Genomic DNA, 21,787 nt, shown 5'->3' with positions numbered 1-21,787 from the left:
TTTGAATCTTTAGAAGGTGTTTTGAAATCAAAACGCCCATAGAAGACAGCAAACTATTGAAGACTCTAACAATCTAAACAAACTATTCAATCATCTCCTCTATATCTTCTTAAGTGTACTCTTAACAGATTCTAATAATTACTCAGACATTGTTCTTTCCAGAGACAATATTCCTATTTCTGAAGTAATATATGTCATAGAACTATTCTTGGCACCCACCCTTCTTTTCATTATACTAAATTTTCTGGCTAAATATGTCATCCTCTAAATGCTTTTATCACCCACATTATAAATATCAAGATCTAATGCTGATAATGTATGTAGGCTTATTCTGATGACTTATTATGAAATATTAATATTGACAGCTTTATTATGTGTTAATCTTTAGTCTGCTCATATCTGGATGATTATATGAATAGAATTTTCCCAAAATAAGCTTTTCTATCATAAAAAGAAATGAAGGTTTTTCTTTTCAACAATGAGTGTACAGCTTATCTCACCATGATTTCACTGATTCTTTATACAAGTCTCTCTTCCTTTGAGTCCTTTTAAAGTTCTTTTATTAATCTTTATTGTCCTTTACAAGCTTCTAATCAAAGTGCATTTCAATCAACTGAATTCCACTACATGCATTTATTCATCAAACAAAAGTCTACTGAGAATCAGATTCCACACACAGCCCTGATTATCAATGAGCTCAGTCTGACACAGCAGAGTTATAAACAGGAAAAAAAGCACGAAGAGCTCAAACAGAGATGCTAACCCCATCATCATCGAGCGGCACAATGTCCTCAGTCAGTTAAGGTCCAGGATCAGTCTACAGCTCTCAGAACAAAGAGGTGCAAGAAAGTTATGAAACAATGGCACCTCCTAAGATAAAGACTTATATGAACCAGTGAGGTCTCAGATAAGGAAACAAACCATTTCTCATGACTTTGAAGGGGGGACTGAGTCTCCTCATTTGAAATTAGTAGCAGGCTGACCAGAGACAACCTAATAAACATATCAACTTAAGAAATACTGAGACCAATTGCAGAATGCCATAGGTGACAAATGTACAAACTAGCAAAGGCAGAAGGGAAGCTATAAGACCAATTAATTGTGAAAAGTGTTAAAAAGCAAAGACCATGAAAATATGCCAAATACAAATAAACAGCTTTGGTTGAAAGCCAGTTTCTGCTCTGGACAATGAGATCGATACTGATACTGATAGATTAAGACACAAAAAAGACCCTTGAAACATACTTTCATGTTAACAGTATTATAACATAGATCATAATGAAATTCTTCCTGTTTCAGGATAATTTTCTGAATATACTTATATATCATTCTATAGGCATGGTTATTTTTTCTCTCGTAGGTGACTGATTGGAAATCTTATTGTGTTAGACACCTACTTATACAAAAGCAATTGGTGTGATACTTTTTTTTAAGGTGGGCAATTCTACCTAAACATGTATTATTATATCATATCTTAGAAAAGAATAAGTTGTTATTACTCAAAATATATTTTAACATTCTGCTAGAGTTAAATTTTCTCACTTACACCAAGGCAATAAATGCTTTTAAAAATATTGCCTAGCTAAATATTTTCAGTTTAGAATTACTATGTTCACACTCAACTTTTTCACGAATGAAAACTCAATATAAATTTAAAAATGACAGCATGTTTTATTCAAGATGTATTCATATGTAAATGTATTAATAAAATTATGGTATAATTCCATTAGTGATAATTAGCTTTAAAAGGCATCATGACAATAAGCAAATTGGTCAAAGAGTAGGCAACAATAATCTGTGGTTACTGATAGTCTGTGACAGTCTTTATCTCTTTTCAGGTAGACAGAATTCAAATTGCTTTCATTAGAGGGGTAATATGCTGTGCAAAATGAGCAAGGCACTTATCAAGAGGCTCTTTCATTTGCATATTTTTGCTGCAAAACCAGGCAGCAGTGTTTTCTAGCTGCTCAAGAGCTGTGAGTGAAAGGGAAAAAAACAACCAGGTAAACAAGCCAGGGCAGCTCAGGACCAAATTAAAGGAAAAACAAAGTTTATCAATAGGGATGTCAGAATTGTGCCTTTTGTTAATCTGTGCTACAAAATGACAACCTTGTTGGCTTCTAGAAACTAGGATGTAAACTGTATGAATGCTTTTCACATCTATTAATACCACGAGCAAAGTTGGAGGCTGCTCTTATAAGAAACGATCAATACTTCAGAGTGACACCATCTAGCTGCTAGCTCTTGCTGCTTAAGATTCTGAATTTAAATTAAGCAGTAAATCGTTATGGAATTATATTTTCAGATGTCAATTAACATGCCCTTAATCCCTAGCAATTCTGAAACACTGTTATTTTGCAGAATTTTTTTTTTTAAGATTCTTCCCAGAGCAAGAAGAGTCTTAATTGACTGGTAGAGATATTTTTTCTCAAAATTTATGACCAGATATCAAATACTTATATTGCTTAAGATTACAGCTGGAGCTTTACATCACAAGAATATTATGATTATACATTAAGCTACAATCCACAGTACAAATTAAGAAAAATAGATTGTATTCTTGAAAACATCTGGTCAAACATATCTTGACCTAGCTACAAGTATTAGGTCACGCTATATTTGAGATTTTTTTTCCACTGACACATTCTTTGGAAAACTTTTTAAATCAAATGAAACACATAAGCATTTATAGTACTGGTCCCAGTCAGATTAGTGTAAACATTTTTCTTTCCTGTATAATCAAATCCTCATTTTTTTTGTCAGTAAACTTGTTTATTTATAAATTTTCTGCCTGCTACCTAGTAGAGCAGAAACCTAAAGCTAAGTGCTACTTTTATTGAGGATCTCAGTAATTTAAGAGAAAATATAGACAGCTTGAAAGACATAATCCTTATGCAATATTTACATAATTTAAATTTATGAGGACACAAACTAAATGAATGCAACGGGTAACATTCAACTGTGACTGCCAATGTTTCAGTATTAGAAATGAAGTGTTATAAATAAGTAAAACATATTCTACACACAGTATACATTGAAAACATTTCGACTTCCAGTGATCAGAGCTTACAACATGAATTTCACAATACAAATTGAAACAAATTTGTTGCAGGCTGTTTGAGATAATGATAAGTTAACCAACATTTAAATATAAATATGTTTGACTCTAAAGCTTTGACTTTCCATTCCCCCATAAAAATTCTATGACTTTCTCTCATTAGCTTCAGAAAACATACTAATAAAGTAAGACTAATTTAATACTATAAAATACAGAACTATTAACTTGAAAGTTCAAGTTAGTATCACATATTTTATTTTGGTAAAGTTAAGATTGATTTGTCCTTTGAAACTGATGATTAGTTTTAAATTTAGCCCTAGCAAATTTACACTATTCATGACTTTACTAACCTCTGTGTATCATAAAAAGAGCAAGGTGATTAACAAAATCCATCTACTAAATGTTCTCATGAACTAACAAAACTTAATTCTATGACTAACATTAACTCATCAAAGAGAATTAAGAGTTTTATTAGCTGATTAGTTGCCATAAAAGCAATACACCGTGCAGTAGAGCACCATTTACAAGAGCAAGGAAGGAAAATTATTCAGTGTTGAATTATAAGAATGAAGAATTTGAACACTAAAGCATCATCGGACTCTTTGAAAATGTACATTTGTGTACAAGGAGAACTCAATCTTGGATTGGATGTTCTAGCTGTTACGCTGCTGTTAGCCATCAGAACATAATGATGGCAATTAGACAATGGGCATATATGTTTTTAAAAAATGCAAGAAATTTGCTTGTGAGACAATATAGATGGTATTAAGATAATTAATTATATTGTCATGTCGTAACCCAATTAAATAGATGAAAGACAAAAAAGAGAAGGAGAAGAATTATAAACAAGAAGTGTAATTGTGATACTAGGACTGAAGATAATACAAAATACACAGTGTAGCATACTAGGTATGTTAGAGTATATTTCACAAGGAAAAATGACATAAGGTGTATATGATGAATATCTCAGGACTTTAAGGACAAACTATAAATTATTTTAAAAAGTAATGATTTGCAAAAGCCATGCAATTTTGTGTTTACACTTATATCTATTCTTCAAAGAAAACATACATAACTAAATAAAGTAGTGATTTTGATCAATTATTTTCCCAATCTAAAAAAGCTTTAAACACTACTTTTATATTTTGCAAGTAATATATAGACTCTCTGCCTTAATTTTATTAATTAAAAAATTATTTGAGCATCTTAAAATAAAATGGACATCATTAAACTTGGAAAGAAATGATGCACTTACCATCGTGATTGGGATTTCCCAGTGTCCACGGCTCATCAGAATCAAAATGAGTATCTCCTCCAATTCCTGGTCCCGGGAAATAGGCATGTGCCAAAAATCCTCCCTCCCCATCAAAGGGGGAACTGTCTCCATGAAAACCGGATGCAAAAATGATGGTTATATCCACATCACGTTTTCCATTTTCTAGTTCACTATAGGGAACTTCTTCAAATGTTAATGGAGTTACATTCTGCCACACATCAAAGGCACGGCGAATTGCTCTCCTGGTCTCAGGGTCTCCAACTTTTGGAGTTACATTCTTTATACTGAAAGTTGGGAAAGACAATGATCAGTGTGGCTTCTTGGGTGTAATTTAAACTACTGTAATCTTTTTTCAACTCTTTAGTTCAAAATTATCAATGAAAATGACTATATTATAGAGCAATAGAATTCATTCATTTTTAGTGACTTTATAGACATTGTTCATTACACCAGCTATTTCATTATCATCAAGGGGGCATTCATGTGCCAAGGCTATTAGGAAGAAGATCTGTGTAGGACGGGTAGTGGAAGGTAGGATGACAGATCAACCAGTTTTCTAAGTGATCAAACAGGTGCAGGAGCTTTGAACTGAAACAAAAATACCATTGAAGAAGTATATCACTGTAATTAGCCAATCAAATAATATCTTTATCCGTAGATCTGTGAAAACAAACTCACCATGAAGCAAGTTTTAATTTTGTTAACAAAGGCCCAGTTATTGTGGTATCTGATATTCTGCTCTGCTTAACTGAGCCTTTTCAGTTAAAAAAAAAAAGTAACTATTTCCATCCATTTGCATGCAAAATTTGAGAAGTCATTGTTTTTTACTGCTGAGTAGTACTCTAATGTGTATATATTCCACACTTTCTTCATCCATTCTTCCATTGAAGGACATCTAGGTTGTTTCCAAATTCTGGCTATTACAAATAATGCTGCTATGAACATAGTTGAACAAATGCCCCTGTCATATGATCGGGCACCTCTTGGGTATACTCCCAAGAGTGGTATTGCTGGGTCCAGGGGTAGGTTGATCCCGAATTTCCTGAGAAACCGAAACACTGCTTTCCAAAGTGGTTGCACAAGTTTGCATTCCCACCAGCAATGGATGAGGGAACCCCTTCCTCCACAACCTCTCCAGCAGAGGCTATCATTGGTATTTTTGATTTTAGCCATTCTGACAGGTGTAAGATGATATCTCAAAGTTGTTTTGATTTGCATTTCCCTGATCGCTAAGGAGGTTGAGCATGATCTTAAGTGTCTTTTGGCCATTTGAACTTCTTCTGTTGAGAAATAGAAAATACTATCCTGAGTGAGGTAACACAGACCCAAAAAGATGAACATGGGATGTACTCACTCATAATTGGTTTCTAGCCACAAATAAAGAACCTTCATCTGGCGAGGGACACACACTGGAACACTGGACTGAGCTCCCAAAGTCCCAATGAGGAACAGAAGGAGGGAGAAGATGAGCAAGGAAGTCAGGACCAAGAGGGGTGCAACCACCCACGGAGACAGTGGGGCTGATCTATTGGGAGCTCACCAATGCCAGCTGGATTGTGACTCGAAAAGCAGGGGATAAACCCGGACTCTCTGAATATGGCGGACAATGAGGGCTGCTGAGAAGCCAAGGACAATGGCACTGGGTTTTGATCCTACTTCTTGTTCTGGCTTTGTGGGGGCCTAGCCAGTTTGGATGTTCACCTTCCTAGACCAGGATGGAGGGGGGAGGACTTCGGACTTTCCACAGGGCAGGGAACCCTGACTGCTCTTCAGACTCGAGAGGGAGGGGGAGAGGAGGGGGGGAGGTTAGGAGGGGGAAGAGTGGGAGGAGTGGGAGGCTGGGAGGAGGCGGAAATTTTTTTTCTTTCTTAATTAAAAAATAAATAAATAAATAAAATAAAAAGAAGTAACTAAAATAGCTACTTACAACAAAGATTTACACATTTTGTGAATTTAAATGGAACCAGGAGTAAATGAAAATGTTATCTAGACATTATTAGCTTCACCCTGGTATAACATTAATATAAGTTGATGAGGCAAATTACTATTTTTGATTCATTTAACTCTACTCATATATATATATACATACATATATATGTATATATATAATTTCCTCATAATTCCTATCAAATACAACATATATGAAACTTGTTTATATAATTTTATGGTACAGAATGCAGCTACAGTTTAAAATTAACAGATGAATACTATAGGGTTCAAAGGTTTCAAATCCTTTCAATCAGTAATATTCTCCACATAAGATTACCTAAAGTAAAATCTTTAATATAAAAATTGCTAGGATGTTCAACGGAATATAGCTTGCTGTACAGTCATCAGAGGTGATTGTCAGAGCTGCAATCTACAATGATAGTGATGTAGCCAAAATATGCCATTAAACTGCATGCCATTGCTAATAGTGGACTAAAATTTATCTTTCTTTTTTAGATTTATTTCTCAACATCAAAAACTTTTTATGATGTACTTTCTAATAGAAAAGGTAACATTCTGATTATATAACTAACTTGTTTATAATCATTACACATGCCATAATAATAATGACTTTACTTGGGCATTGTGAGTGTGACAAATAGTGAATAAACCTTATTTCATCCCACCGACAATACATGACGGTGAATATTAATACATACCTCACAAAAATGTGACAATTTGCATGAATTTAAAGGAACCTTTCCTGGGAGAGAGATGAACAGAGCATTTTCCTCAATACCCTGAGCATCCATTGTTGTGGATTCTGTATACCCCATACATCTAAAAATGAGCTTCCTTTTCCTTTATAATACATAGTCAAAGCCTTATTTACATTTTAATATGTCGATAAATATTATTTATTCTATACAAAAGAGCAGAGCAAAGTTGGGAAGCAAGGAGTGATCCAGGAAGCAGCAAGTGGTAAAAGGCTTTGGAATTAATTTTATTAATTATTCTCATAAATGAGGTGAATGTTTAACTTTCAGAACAAATCTCTAGCATGAACTAGTGACAGAACCTTTTATGTAGCATTAAAATCATTTTGCTTCAAAATTTTTAAATATTAGCTTTTCAGCAATGCCCTCTCCCTTTACATCGTCTTTGCTGGTTTGGGTGGAGGAAGAACAAATGGAGTGCTAGGAATGACTCTTGATGTTGGTCTTCTGCCATAAATAAATGACTTGATTCACAATGAGGAACATATACGGTGTCAGAGAAAATGCTGAAATGGACGATTTTTAGAACTTTTGCAAACCCCCTGATGAAAGATGGTGGAACTAAGATCAGCTGATGCCAGTGGAGACAGGATGCATTTTTGAGGGGAAACACACAACTAGATTTAAGATTCATCAAAGGATGGGTAGAAGAAACTGCTTTCTGCCTGCTCAAGGATGGTTGTCGGTTTGAGCAAGTCTTTTCCATCATTCAGCATACTGCCCTAGGTTACGTTTTGAGAAAGAGGAAGTATCTCCTTGGAGGCATCAAAGCTTGTTAGAACTCATTTCCCATCTTGATACAGCAGAAGCACTCCAAGTGAAGGCATCATTCTTAATCTTGTGCAAATTAAATTACTAGTAACCATTTATCCTCTTTATACACTATGGAACTGCAAAACTGCTAAAGGCATGCTATTTGGAAGGATTTCCTACAGAATGAGTACCTATCTAGATTCCTCACTCAGAATACACAACCAACAAGTCAGTATTTCACCACCAGATCTAGCCTTCTTCCTAAGCCAATCACGATGGAATATTTTTCAGACACTACATATAACAACAAAGGAAGCGAATGAGTTGGGCATTATTAGAATTCAAACAACTGCTCTTAAAAAGATCACAAAGACAATGGAAGGCAGATCACTAAACAAGAGAAAATGGTTGAAGGTATAACTTATTAAAGACTTAGAGAAAAACTGGTAAGTTTCTTAAACAAGAAAACCATATAGTTATTAACCAGAAAATCTGAGGAGACACTTCACCAAAGAAGATATTCTGATAGCATGGAAGTGCAGATGATGCTCAATATTATATTTCATTAAAGAAATCATCCAAGTATGATATCTCCATGAACAATGAGAATCCCGCCACTGTGTCCTAGTTACTTTTAAGTCCATTTGACGAGCCAGATGCTTTTGGTGAGAGGGACTTTTAATTGAGAAAATGCCTCATAAGATCCAGTTCTAAGGAAACCTGTTAGGCATGTTCTTAATTAGCAGCTTAATGGCTGGGAAGGCCCAGCCCTGGCGTGAACCCTGGGAATTTGGCCTGGAGCTCTATAAGAAAGCAGCCTGAAGAAGACAGAGGGAGCATGCCAGCAAGCAGCCCTCCTCTGTGTGCTCTGAATCAGTTCCTGCCTCCAGGACCCATCAGATTTGAGTTCCTATGCTTTTCTTCCTTCAATGGACTGTGACTAAAGATAATTAAGCCTCCAGGTGGTGATCGTGCAATCTGTAATCCCAGCAATCAGGAGGCAGAGGCAGGAGGATCTCTCTGAGATTGAGGCCAGTGTGGTCTACAAAATCTAGTTTCAGGACATGCTCCAAAGCAACACAGAGAAACCCTATCTCAAAAAAAAAAAAAAAAAAAAAGAAAGAAAAAAAGAAAAAAAACCCAAAGCCATACCAAAACAAAACAATGCTCACATCAATATTTTCTTTTTTAAAAAAAGCAGTAATTACTGAGGGTTTAGAGAGAAATGAGATGGAATAAATTGGAAAGACATGGGCTTTTTAGGGCACTAAAGCTACATGTATAATATTTTAGACGTAGACACATAACATCATACACCAGCCAAGTGAATAGAACCAGACAGAGTGAATGGTAGTGTAACTGATAGTTCTCCATCAGCAATACAGAGTGATTCTGGATGTTCAGATTTGCAAATGTGCCATACTAAGGAAAATATTCCTGACAGCAGAAACTGTGCTGTTCAAGATTCATTGGTCTAAAATTGTTATGAAAATGAAAGCCTATAATTGTTTAAGATGGCTATAATTTTTATTATTTTGTAATTGTTTAGAATTATGCTAGGCTTTATGGATAGAAGTGCAAAGTATAAGTGACAGTAATTTTAATTTTTCAAACCCTTTATTTTATAGTGGTCTATTAAGTTTCTAACTACTTCTATGTCACCAAACCAGGAAAAGAATTGCTCTCAGTCTTGTCAAACATAAACACACAGTCTCCTACCTTTTTACTAAGCACTACTTGATAATGGAGCTCACGGGAGAAAGAAGGACAACAGGCATGAATATTGCTGTTGCTGGGGAGATAGAAGCATTATTCCACATTGATTTCCGGGAATAATATTTAACTTTCTTTTGAAAGCACAGATAGTGTAAGTGGTATGAAATGTTTCTATAACTAAATGAATAACCCACAGAAAAATTTAAATGACGGTGAATACTAGCTTCATGGGAAGAGCCAAGGTTATTTTCTTTAATTTATCTGAAGAGTAGCTGACATAATTTTCATAAAACAATTATCTAGTGTTATTCTATCTGAGAGGACAATATGAGATTATAACTCTGATTGAGGTTTGACCTCTAAATAGTCAAAATAAGTACAAATGTCATATTCTAGTTGTATATAGAGAAAACCAAATCAAATCATTTCAATGCTACCTTTAAACACTTCATTAAGGCCAATTTGTGACTATAACAAGAATTATAATTTCCTCTCCTAATAATATAATTTTATTGAGGTATTTTTGGTATACCCTCTCCATGCAGTGTCTTTCATCTCCTATCCATTGGTTTAACAAGTTATTTCAAATATTCTTATGAGCCTTGTCTAAGAAGAGGCATTTCATTAAAAAGACTCCCTGAATTTCTAGAATGGCTAGGCCAGTCCTGATGTTGGGTGGGTATGTTTTGTTTCTTCCTTTTCATACGGACATGACATTTATAGAATTGCTAGTCTCCCCACCGCTATATATTACCTAAGGACACACAGAGTCTTCATGTTTTATTTGCTGTTCTCCAGGGTCTGAGCACTGTTCTTTGATCAAAGTGGAACCCTTAAAGTATTAGTAGTTCAGTGGGTTTAAAAAAAAACATAAAATTTCCAATGAAGTAGTGGTAACATTAGGTTGCTTGTCATTCTGATATCAAGTTCAGTAATTACCACAGCAAAAACCAAACGTACAAACAAAAACCAAGTGTTTTCAGTGTTATCAGTTATTTCAAAAGCATTTTGAATAAAAGATAGAATTAAAAGCTATGCTACTTGCTTATTTTTTCGACTATAAATACCTTTCAAAGGACAATATGTCACTGATTATAGACACGTAGTCCATCTTCATAAAATAACATGTATCAAAGAAAATGACAAAGCAATGGAAAGAAACAAGATTGGGGGTAGGGATGGGTGCCTGTACCTGTAAGTGATATGTTTGTGTTGCCACTTCTGTCCAGTTAGTGCGTAGCGCTTTCGACGAATGTTGAATTTGGAGCTGCCTCTTGTCTGGTCCGGGACACCACACCGAGGCTTCTTCATCCAACTGAAAAAAGTGGGTATTTTTCAGCAACTCTTCTTAATGATTTCAAAGGGAAAATAGACCGCAACCCATAGAGTGATGGGGTCCATGTCCAATGTCCTTACAATTTAAACTAAATAGATGCCGTACATTTTCAGAAACAGTTAACACAATATGTTACTACACAAAATTTGCAGTGCATTTCCTTCCTCCAGTGTTCTTTGAGATAACTACAGAAAGAAGTTCCTTGAAATTTCTATATAGAATCCACTGTTGAAAAGTATGTAACCTAGAGGAAATCTTCACTTCCCATTTTCAAAGTAAGTTTTTCCTTTCTTTTTTTTCTTTTTTTTTCTTTTTTTTTTTTTTTTTTTTTGTTTTTCGAGACAGGGTTTATCTGTGGTTTTTGGAGCCTGTCCTGGAACTAGCTCTTGTAGACCAGGCTGGTCTCAAACTCACAGAGATCCACCTGCCTCTGCCTCCGAGTGCTGGGATTAAAGGCATGTGCCACCACTGCCCGGCCATAGTAAGTTTTTAGAAATGCTACATAGAGCTAAAACGATTCAAATAAAACATATTAGCATCTGTTGACTAATCTGTGAGTCATTATTTAGATCATCAGAACTACTCAAATATGCACACATACATGGTACATATATGGAAGTAGAGAGAATAGTAAGCACTGTAAGAGATAATCCTCTCATCATGCATTCTTTGCTATATACTGCCATCTATCCATTAAACAAGAACCCCCACAAGTTACATTTAAAATTAGAAAACAAAAATCAGGCATCCCCTACATAACGAGCTTGAATTTCTCAACTTGCTAAAATATATTTTATGCCTAATATAACATTGTCTATTCATTAAGGAATTTAAGTGAGCTTGTTTAAATAATAAATTAGTTAGCCAACTTATCATTTAAAAGAATTAATATACTATTAGACAATGGATTTAGTTTTTGGTGGAGAATAAATGCTACTATCTTTCTAATGTCAGTTCTAATGAACAAAAAAGTAATAAAATATTCTATTCAAACCATTACCAAATTTGTTACTTAGAAGTGGTTAATTATTTCAACATAATACAAGGATTACTGCAATTGCAATAATCACTTTAATTGCCTGAGAATTATAGCTCAACTCTACCATATGTCTGTTTGCCAAAGGAGGGGGAGGATTTTTTTTTAATTTAAAATCAGATGAAGGGATAGAGTGGCCAGGGTTGTGGATATTTACAGTTCTTGTAGAGGAACTGAGTTCAGTTCTTAGCACCCACATCAAGCAGTTGACAACTGACTGTAACTCAAGCTCCAGGGGTACTTTCTCTCTGACAGCCATGGACTCACCATTGAAACCATACCGTCCAATAAACTCTTTTATAAGTTGCCTTAGTCATGGTGTGTTGTAATAGTAATTGAAATGTACCTAAGACAAGCAGCAAACACCCTTAACTAAGGTGGCATCTCTCCAGGGCAGTTTTTTCGTGAGAAGGCTTCACTCTCGAGTCAGTATTTACATGAAACTCACTGTGCATGCCAAAATGGTGTCACATTTGTGTCAATCACCCTGGCTCCACTTCTATATTCTTATATTATAAGTGTGGACCATCATAACTTATAATCATGCAGTTTCAGCATGATTATCCTTATATGTTAATTTGAATTAAAGAAAGCACAAAGCAATGCTTTTAAAGCATGATTAGAGGGCTTATACTTCAAAGTATTTGATATGAGGAGACATAACACCTCTGTATTAATTATTTCATTGAAAAAAACAGACAGCAGGAAAATGAAGTCATGGGGCTTCTAGTTTTAGCAACAATAAGGTTTAAGGCCAAGCAATCTAGAGCAAAAGAGGGGCTTCATGGAAGAGAATGGGGAGAGACAAAATCAAAAAGGGTTAATAATATGAAGAGCAGGAGATTAGGTGAAAAAAATTTATATAATACCCAGAAGCAAAATGCCAGAACTGGTTTTTCCTTATTACCAAAGCCTACCTTTATTAGTAATAATGGATACTTATAGTATGAAGAAAAATGTCTGATTCCGATGTGTCTCTATAAATAGGTACTTACAATGACTAAAGGTACTCAGGGCTGGGATTTTGAAATTCTATCCCCAATATTGATATGAGGCTTCTAACTGTTGCAGAATGTTGTTAATTTTTCATTGATTTTCATTTCCCAAGGTCTGGACTGGCCAGTACTTATACATCTATTTAAAACCTCAGAGACTTAAGATCTTAATTTTTAAAACCTACTTTGAAGTTTAATTTTGAAGTTTCAATCCTATGAGCTCCTGTCTTGGTGATACAGAGATACCATGACTAACAGTCTTAAGTGACCATTACAAAAAATATAGAATTTCAGATTAAATGTGATGGGTCAGAATTTGTTTGCGTCAAGATGTTTCATTTTTACAAAGAAAAATGAATGATATTTTTGACATATCCAGAAGGAAGCCTCTCAAGCTTGATGCCAAAAGGCCCGAGTTGTGCAATTTCCCTATACTTCATTTGGCCTCTGATATTCCTCTCTTTCTCCTGGAAAATAGAGAGTAAATTGTATTTTATCTATTGTGAAGTTTAATGCATGATCATCAAGTAACAGAGATACATTCTCTTTGTGAGTGTCGGGGTGCTAAGAATACAGAGTTTTGCCTGCGTACAGAGGGAAAAAAATCAATCCCTCCTTTGTAGTAGAGGACCATTAATTATGCTTCATGATATTACGCAACCTTCTAGGAGCCTCTGTCCAAAATAGTACGCCATTGCATGCCATGAACACACAAAGTTACATTACCAAAGAGGTAATAAATTTGTTTTCATAGCCTTTCACAAAGTGTACACATGAAGAACCACTTGTTTAATCAATAGATGAAGGAATAATGGATAAAGCACCAAATTAATAGCTGTTATTACAAGGCATGAACAAATTATTTCCAGTGAAAAATAGTATTTAATGTTTCTCATTTAGATTGCTGTCACAATAGGTACCTAGCAAACTTTCAATAGCCCATTTCTGAATTTTCCCTACCAGCACAAAATAAGAACATTATTTGTACTGTTTCTCTCTTTCAACCGTTTAAACACATGCATCCTGCCCCATCCAACGTGAAGCTGCTAACAAGATAATAGTTTGCAGAGATGTGAACAGGAACTCTCACTAACCACACAAAGCAGGTAACACTAATTGCCACTTCATACATTGTCTTAAAACATGCATTTACTTTGTCTCTTGCTCATATTTTCTTTCTTGATTCAAAAATGTGTTGTTAAAACAACGTTAGCAACCTGACATTGTTTGTTTGTTTGTTTGTTTTGTTTTTCGAGACAGGGTTTCTCTGTAGCTTTGGAACCTGTCCTGGAACTCCCTTGGTAGACCAGGCTGGTCTCAAACTCACAGAGATCCGCCTGCCTCTGCCTCCCGAGTGCTGGGATTACAGGCGTGCGCCACCACCGCCCGGCTGCAACCTGACATTGTATATGCATGATATAAGAAAATCCTCAAAAGACTGGGGTTGGAAATGGGATACATTCCAAAGAAAAGTTTACAGAAGCAAGATATATCAATAGTGGTTGGTGAAGTCTGAGTAGTTCTGCTGACAATTTATCTGGGCTCAGAAGTCCATGAGAGAAGGAACTGGGAGGACGTTACTTACTCAATTGTGTTTCTGTCCACTTTTCCTGTCATGTTAATGCCATAGAACTGTTGCATGGCAGCTAGGGCCGATTGCATGGTCTCTGCAGAGCGCAGCACAGACATTCTAGGATCAGTCGGTGGAAGGTAGCCGTATTTTTGTAACCAAACCTGTAATCACAAGCACAATTCCTTTAGATCAACTTTACAATTTAACATTATTGTTATGGAAATTGATTGATATCTACACTAGATGGTCAATTTATTTGATATATTTGAAATAAACCTTATATACTTTAGATTATCTTATGATTCTGAAGTGGTTGTAGACGTTTCTAACATATTTTACATGTGAATGAGTAAAAAGTGTGATTAATCCCTACTTAGGTATTTACTATACATAATTTCTATACCTAATACAAATAAGATTTCATGCATCCTCCAGGAACCAAACTCCAAAATCATTTTTTTTCCAGAAGCCTATCAAGACATCCTTGCTATAAGGAGTAAGGAATATGCAAAGGTTGTATCTAAAGAACTTTTCTATGGACAACTGAGCAATGCCTGCAGCTGGGATTGGTATCTTTACAGAGGAACTATGCTACTAATGGCGTTTGCATACAATATTCACGTAAACACTTTACCCAACTGTAGCTGGATAGTCTCAAGACTGTGTAACACTTTCATATGAGGAATAACCATTACGTAATGTAGTTCATAATGTGAAATTGATAGATAATATTTCACTTTCTTAGCGGTTTAGTTTCCTGATTCTCATCTCTTCCACAGAGAAAAGACTTGGGAGGATGGTGGGAGAAAGAAGTTAGAGGAAAAAAAAAATGTCCTCATCTGATCTGAATCAACAGTTAGGAACCATTTGAAGTCAAAGAAAACAAAACCAACAACTGAGGGCACTGGTGGAAAAGAACCCATCCCCACCAGGACAGGCACGCTTTCCCAGAGTCTCATGCCTTCACTCCACAAGTACAATCTTGTGCCCATCCCTACCCTAGCACGGGATCTCTTGCCTCAGCCTTCCCAGGGTTTCAGGGTTTCTTTAACAGCAGTGAACTACTTGACTAATTGCTAAGTCCCATGTTATTGCAGCAGTACTTAGGGAAGCCATTCAGCTGGGGGTGTTTCTCCCTGATGTGGCCTAGTTATCATGCAAGTGATTTATAAGGGAGGGCGATTTTTCTGTAATAACTGACGTTATGTAAGTTATAGCTACTGCTCAGAAAATTCAGTTTCCAAGCATAAATAACTATCCAATAAAATGCATTAAATATTAAAGATAGTATTAAATATGCGGGATTTAAAATGTGAAAAAGAAAAGGATAAACTTTCACAGAGTCTCAAAAATTTCCACACCTAAAATTACAGTCCATATGTATCATCAGCTTGATAAAAGCTATTTAAAATGGGCACTGCACTGCAATCAAGAAGGTGATTGGTAAAAGTCAATCTCAAAAACAGCCACCTAAATGAAGAAAGTGTGTCATGATGCTTCTCATCTAATCTGTAATGAGCAGGCTGCCAGAGAAAGCCATCCAGTCACCTATTTAACAGTGGCGAAAAGAAAAAGAGAAAGACTCTGGTATTTTCTCAATGAAGGAGGCAGTCAATAATATTACTTAGTATGAAATTCAATATCTTAATTCAATTGCTAAAAAAAAGAAGACTTTAATAGTATACATGAGCAAAATATTTTAAGCTCAGTAAATTTTCTATAGCAGCACATTTATGCCTTACATCCTAGGAAGTGGTTTGTTGCTATGTTACACTTTGGTGCTCAGCTACTGGCAATTTCATTTATAAGAATAGTAAAGAGAAAACTATTAATAAGAAAACCTATGATTTATGTTAAAATATAGAAAATATAAAAATACATAAATATGAGGTGCATAATGAAAAACATCATGTTTTAGAAAATGTACATTTGATTTGAATTATGCTTTAATCTTTCCAAGTGATTTTAAATAATGTAAAAATGAAGTTTTATATTTCTTGTGTTTATTCTCTTATATTTTACTCTTTATCATGGATTGCTGCTTTTTCTGATGAAGGACAAGTGGGTAATTCTTTTTAGTTATAAAACAGCATGCAAGGTGTGAGAATTTCCATCTTACAGTCAGTTTATTTGAGTGATATATTAATGTCAGGATTTTGTCAGCCAAGAAGGAAATTTTCTATGAAACTACAAAAGAAAATTGTAAAAAAATATACAAAGTAATATTTGAAGATCTATCTTACATCAGGTTCTTAATAGTTCCCAAAGGTAATAATATGGTATCTATTTTTGCATCTGTTTCATTAATCATACATGTTCACATATAGTTGTATATAAATATATATGTATATATGGGAAGATATGTATATACATCACATTTAACAGCCTGTAATACACACATCCATTCTCATATGCTGCTAACAGAAATATATCCACCCCTTAAACTTTGATTTAAACTCTTGATACTCCTAGATCACTGATAAAAGCAAATTTGTCTCCAGAGATAAATTTTGTGCCTTGGAATCTTTTCAGTACATATTCAGTGCCCAAATGCACATCATGGGTACTTAGAGAATATATTCTTCAAATGTGCATTTGAGAACAACTTAAGGCTGAAGACAGAGTATATAAAACTCACAGCAAATTCGATGCTCAGTAAGTCATAGTATTTATGCTTTTTATTACTAAAATTGTGTCTGTTCAACTGGAAATTTGCCTTAAAATAGGACAAGTTTGAAACATATTTTTAAATAGCCTTTGGAAGCAGAGGCCAAAATAAAAGAATCATACACTGCTTGAAAATACTCCATATCTCAAAACATGGGGGATGTAAAATATTTGCCAAACTGGGCCTTGGTGAATTGTTATGATTTATTTATTTTATTTTAATTTTGTCATTAGAAAAAGTGAATTTAAGAGCATTAAAAACATTAACAATAGGAAGGTTCTTCAATGAAAATTGACCTGATTTACACTCTAGTAATTTTAGTCATTGTCACTAGAAAACCACAAACCTCAAAAGGATCTACATGATCTCACCCTAACTGTATTCTCCATGTTATCTTACCCACATATATTCCTACCTTTCAGATACAGTTTATTTCCAATATTTAGTGATATATCGTATTGGAAGCACAACCAAATACAATGCTTCTCTCTGCAGAATGGAATCTTTCAAGTTATTTTTTAAAAAAATAAATGCTAGCCAAGAGATATCACCCTCATTAGTTTGTACTATAAATAGGAAGTATAGTGGCATATTATTTGTTTTTTAATAAATAAAGCTTGCCTGAAAGTCAGTGCAAAGCAGCCACACTAGTCAGTCATATAGACCAGACAGTGGTGGCACACATCTTTAAACCCAGAAGCCACACTAGTGAACCATAGAGACTGGACAGTGGTGGTACACACTTTAATCCCAGCAGTAGAGAGGAATATACAGTAGGATGAGACAGGCTGGTTTTCTTTGCTTTATGTTTGTATTTCTTTTTAATCTCTGAGCACACTATGAAAGGTTAGCAGCATGCACTTGGAAAAGGGGCCCTCATTTTCAAATCCAAAATCCATGGCAATTGTTTCCAGTCCCCCAAACTGTTTGCAACACTATTTATTAGCAGCTCCCAGTAAAATAGTTTGATAAAATAGCTTGAGTTGGCTAAAGCAACAGCTATTAGAATTCATTTTATTATACAAATGCACAAAATTTTAAATTCCTGCTAACTTTTCATTTCCAATTAAAATTTTAGAATCATGGATATTCTAATGGATGTAACATATAACTGTTTCTTAAAGCAAAGGTGGAGACTATATTGTTAGTGTGATTATAATCTATGAGCAATTTCTCAAATTAACCCTAAAGATAAACTCCTTATTATGTCATGTAAGTGAAGAAAGAGACACTGTAAATTCTGTAACTTCTTCACACAGAACCTTATTTTTATATTCCCAACACACTGTCATTTTTATGTATTTCTGATACAGTTTAAATTCCCTCCTGCCTTGGGGCATTTCATTTACTTTCCTATATAAAAGATATAAAATACTTTCCTTCTCATCCTTCAAAATGAATTTCCATTAGAGCACTTCAGCGAGGATTTTGTTAATAACTGACACCATGTGACATATTAATGCATTAGTTATCCCCCTAATGACCATCACATTGCCATTTTTATAAATGGATTTATTTCTTGTATGTTTTGTTGATAACTTTAGGCCCAAGAACTATATAATTTCCTTGTATTCTGAGCTAGATGAGAGGAAATATGAGATATGAGATTTAGTTAAGTGGCCACTTTACATGCTAACTTTCTGGCAAGCTTTATGTAATGTGGAGAAAGGTAAATCAAGAGAGGGCCATTTTACCCGCTATTGGAAAATTACTTAACTAATCAAACATAGTATGTGTATATATATTTTCAACACTGCTGTAACAAAAAATGAATACAATCGTGACAGTTGATAAAATATTTTGGAGAGTATATAAATAGAAATGTAGTGTAAAAGCAAATACAGTTCTCGTGATAGCTCAAGCAGGTGTTAGATTAACTCATGATTACTTAGAGATAGATAAAGTAAGTACGTACTCAATGAAACCATCATTGCGGTTATTCTAAATTCTTACTTCGTGTATAGAGTTTGGAATAGCACAACAGCAGGGCTATGATCCCGGGACAAACACCAAGGTATCTGCTATTAAGTTCACAATACAGTCTTTAGGATCAAGGCAGCATGCCCATTGAACACACACCGAAAGTGAAAACTATCAAGGCACCCACTCTTCATAGGGTAGATTTCTGTCAGGGGGCTGAGTAGGAATGGACAGCTAAGCAGCAGAGAAAGTACTTCAAATGTAAATATATGAGAGCCTTGAAAGAAGGCTAAACTTCGCATTTTCAAGATGACCTTGTACCTCAAGCAATCATTTACTGACACTTTAATATGACTGCATTTTTCTGAGTACCTAATTAGCTGCCCTGGCTCTAGATTCTCTCAACTTTGACTTATTCTACTTAGTCCAGAAATAACAAGTTTCCTAAAAGATCATGCCCTTTATTCAACATACCTCCTCTTCACATCATGATTACTGTCATTATGTATTAAAGTTGCTTAAAATACTGTATCTCTAAATATAACAAATTCAAGAAGTTCTATATGGCAAACTTTGGAAGGTCAAATTTCTCTCTGAAAAAAAAAAAAACATTTTACAGTCTTTTGGCTGTTTCTGGATCAATGATGTTCATGTTTTCTATACCATCATTGCCCTGCATATACCAACATGCCTTGGCTGATATGTCCTACATTTCCCTCAAAATACAATATCCCTTCATGATAAAGGACTTGGAGAGAGCAGGGGTACAGGGAGCAGGGATACGAGGTTGTGGGGTAAAGGGAACACTCTGGCATTACTGGTAGGAATGCAAGCTGGTACAGTCCCTTTGGATGTCAGTGTGGAGATTTCTCAGAAAATTAGGAAACAACTTTCCTCACCACTTTTGGGTATATTTCCAAAGGATGCTTAATCATACCTCAAGGACATGTGCTCAACTATGTTCATAGCAGCATTGTTTGTCATAACCAGAAGCTGGAAACAAACTAAATGCCCTTCGACTGAAGAGTGGATAAGAAAAATGTGGTACATTTACACAATGGAGTACTACACAGCAGAAAAAATAACTACATCTTGAGTTTTGCAAGAAAACGGATGGCGCTGGAAAACATCATTTTGAGTGAGGTAACCCAGACACAGAAAGACAATTATCACATGTACTCACTCATAAGTGGTTTTTAAACATAAAACAAAAAAAAAACCAGCCCACAAATCACAATCCCAGAGAATCTAGACAAAAATGAGCACCCTAAGAGACAAGATCTCCTGGTGACCTTGGGAGAGGTCGAAGGGGGGCAGAGAGGCAGGGAGAGGAGTTGAAAAAAATTTAGAGCTCAATAAAAATCAATTTTTAAAAAAGAAGTCTATGGGGGCCAGGGAATCGAATGTGGTGGTTTGGAAGAAAATTGCCCCAATAGGGAGGGACACTTATTAGGAGGTGTGGCATTGGTGAAGTAGTATGGCCTTGTTAGAAGAAGTATGTTTGTGGGGTAGGATTTGATGTTTCCTATGGTCAAGCTATGCTCAGGCTAGCACAGAGTTATTTCTGCTTCTGTGGATTATCAAGATGTAGAAATTCAGCTCCTTCAGCAGTACCTTGCTTTAATAGACTAGCCCTCTGAAAATGCAAGCTAGTCCCAATTAATTTTTTTTCTTTCATAGAACTTGCCATGGTCATAGTGTCTCTTCATAGCAATAGAAACCCTAACTAAAACAGGAAGTTTAGATAATGTATTTGCTAAATTTATTGACAAAGTATCTAAAATTTTTATACTAACATAACAAAACAAACTATTTGCTTCTATGCTACTACATGGTTTCACAAGGTCTTGCACAAATTTTGGTTCTGTATCTTTTCATATATATATCCTTTCACCTGTATCCACTCATTACATTCCAATACAAATGAACCATTATGAAGAAACACACACAAAATATAGTATTACTAAAAGCAGCTAACATAAGCAGCTAGAATTAATGGACAAAGAAACTGTAGTAGAAAATCGCTTTTCAGTATTTTAAGTGTTTTATGATTACATTTTTGTTTACATTCAAGATTATTTAATAAAATATAACAGATATGCCTCATAGTTATTACTGATTTTCAGCTTACTCCATCAAAACATTGCTTTGCCCTCACATTTGTACTTGATCAAATATAGTATACTTCCCTAAGCGTTACAGAGTATGGAAATAAGTAAATGCATTCAGTATTTCAATGCAAAGTCAGTCAGTATCTTGAAGGATGTTTGAGTGACAGTGTTACACTTTCGCATTCTGATGAGAAGTTTACCAATTCCTACTTAAGGCTCTGTGTGATAACCTGGTGATAAATGGAATAATTATACTTTTAAGTATTTCTTTTTTAATGTGTTTTTTAAATTTTTTTTAATTGAGAAAAGGAAAAAAAGTTTCCCCCTCCTCCCACCCTCTGCCCCTCCCCCTACTCTTCTCCCCCTTCCCTCTCCAGTCTGAAGAGCAGTCAGGGTTCCCTGCCCTGTGGAAAGTCCAAGGTCCTCCCCCATCCGTCCATGTCTAGGAAGGTGAACATCCAAACTGGCTAGGCTCCCACAAAGCCAGAACATTAAGTAGGGTCAGAACCCCGTGCCATTGTCCTTGGCTTCTCATCAGCTCTCATTGTTCACCATGTTCGGAGAGTCCAGTTTATCCCATGCTTTCTCAGTCACAGTCCAACTGGCCTTGGTGAGGTCCCAGTAGATCAGATCCACTGTC

At 35.2% G+C, this 21,787-nt stretch overlaps 1 protein-coding gene across 1 annotated transcript in view; it reads right to left on the bottom strand.

Annotated features, from left to right (window-relative positions):
- Positions 1-21,787, bottom strand: part of Mmp16 (matrix metallopeptidase 16) — a 200,130-nt gene that overhangs the window by 86,389 nt on the left and 91,954 nt on the right. Inside the window, exons 2-4 of the mRNA XM_005362340.2 lie at positions 14,461-14,609; positions 10,701-10,823; positions 4,314-4,618 (exon numbers count right to left, since the gene is read on the bottom strand). Coding sequence (XP_005362397.1) covers positions 4,314-4,618; positions 10,701-10,823; positions 14,461-14,609 — 577 coding nt within the window. The remainder of the gene's footprint in view (positions 1-4,313; positions 4,619-10,700; positions 10,824-14,460; positions 14,610-21,787) is intronic.

This window comes from Microtus ochrogaster, linkage group LG5 (genome assembly GCF_000317375.1).
Source record: "Microtus ochrogaster isolate Prairie Vole_2 linkage group LG5, MicOch1.0, whole genome shotgun sequence".
Taxonomy (NCBI): Eukaryota; Metazoa; Chordata; class Mammalia; order Rodentia; family Cricetidae; genus Microtus; species Microtus ochrogaster.
Note: the sequence above shows the minus strand (reverse complement) of the source record. Positions and strands in the feature narration are given on the sequence as shown.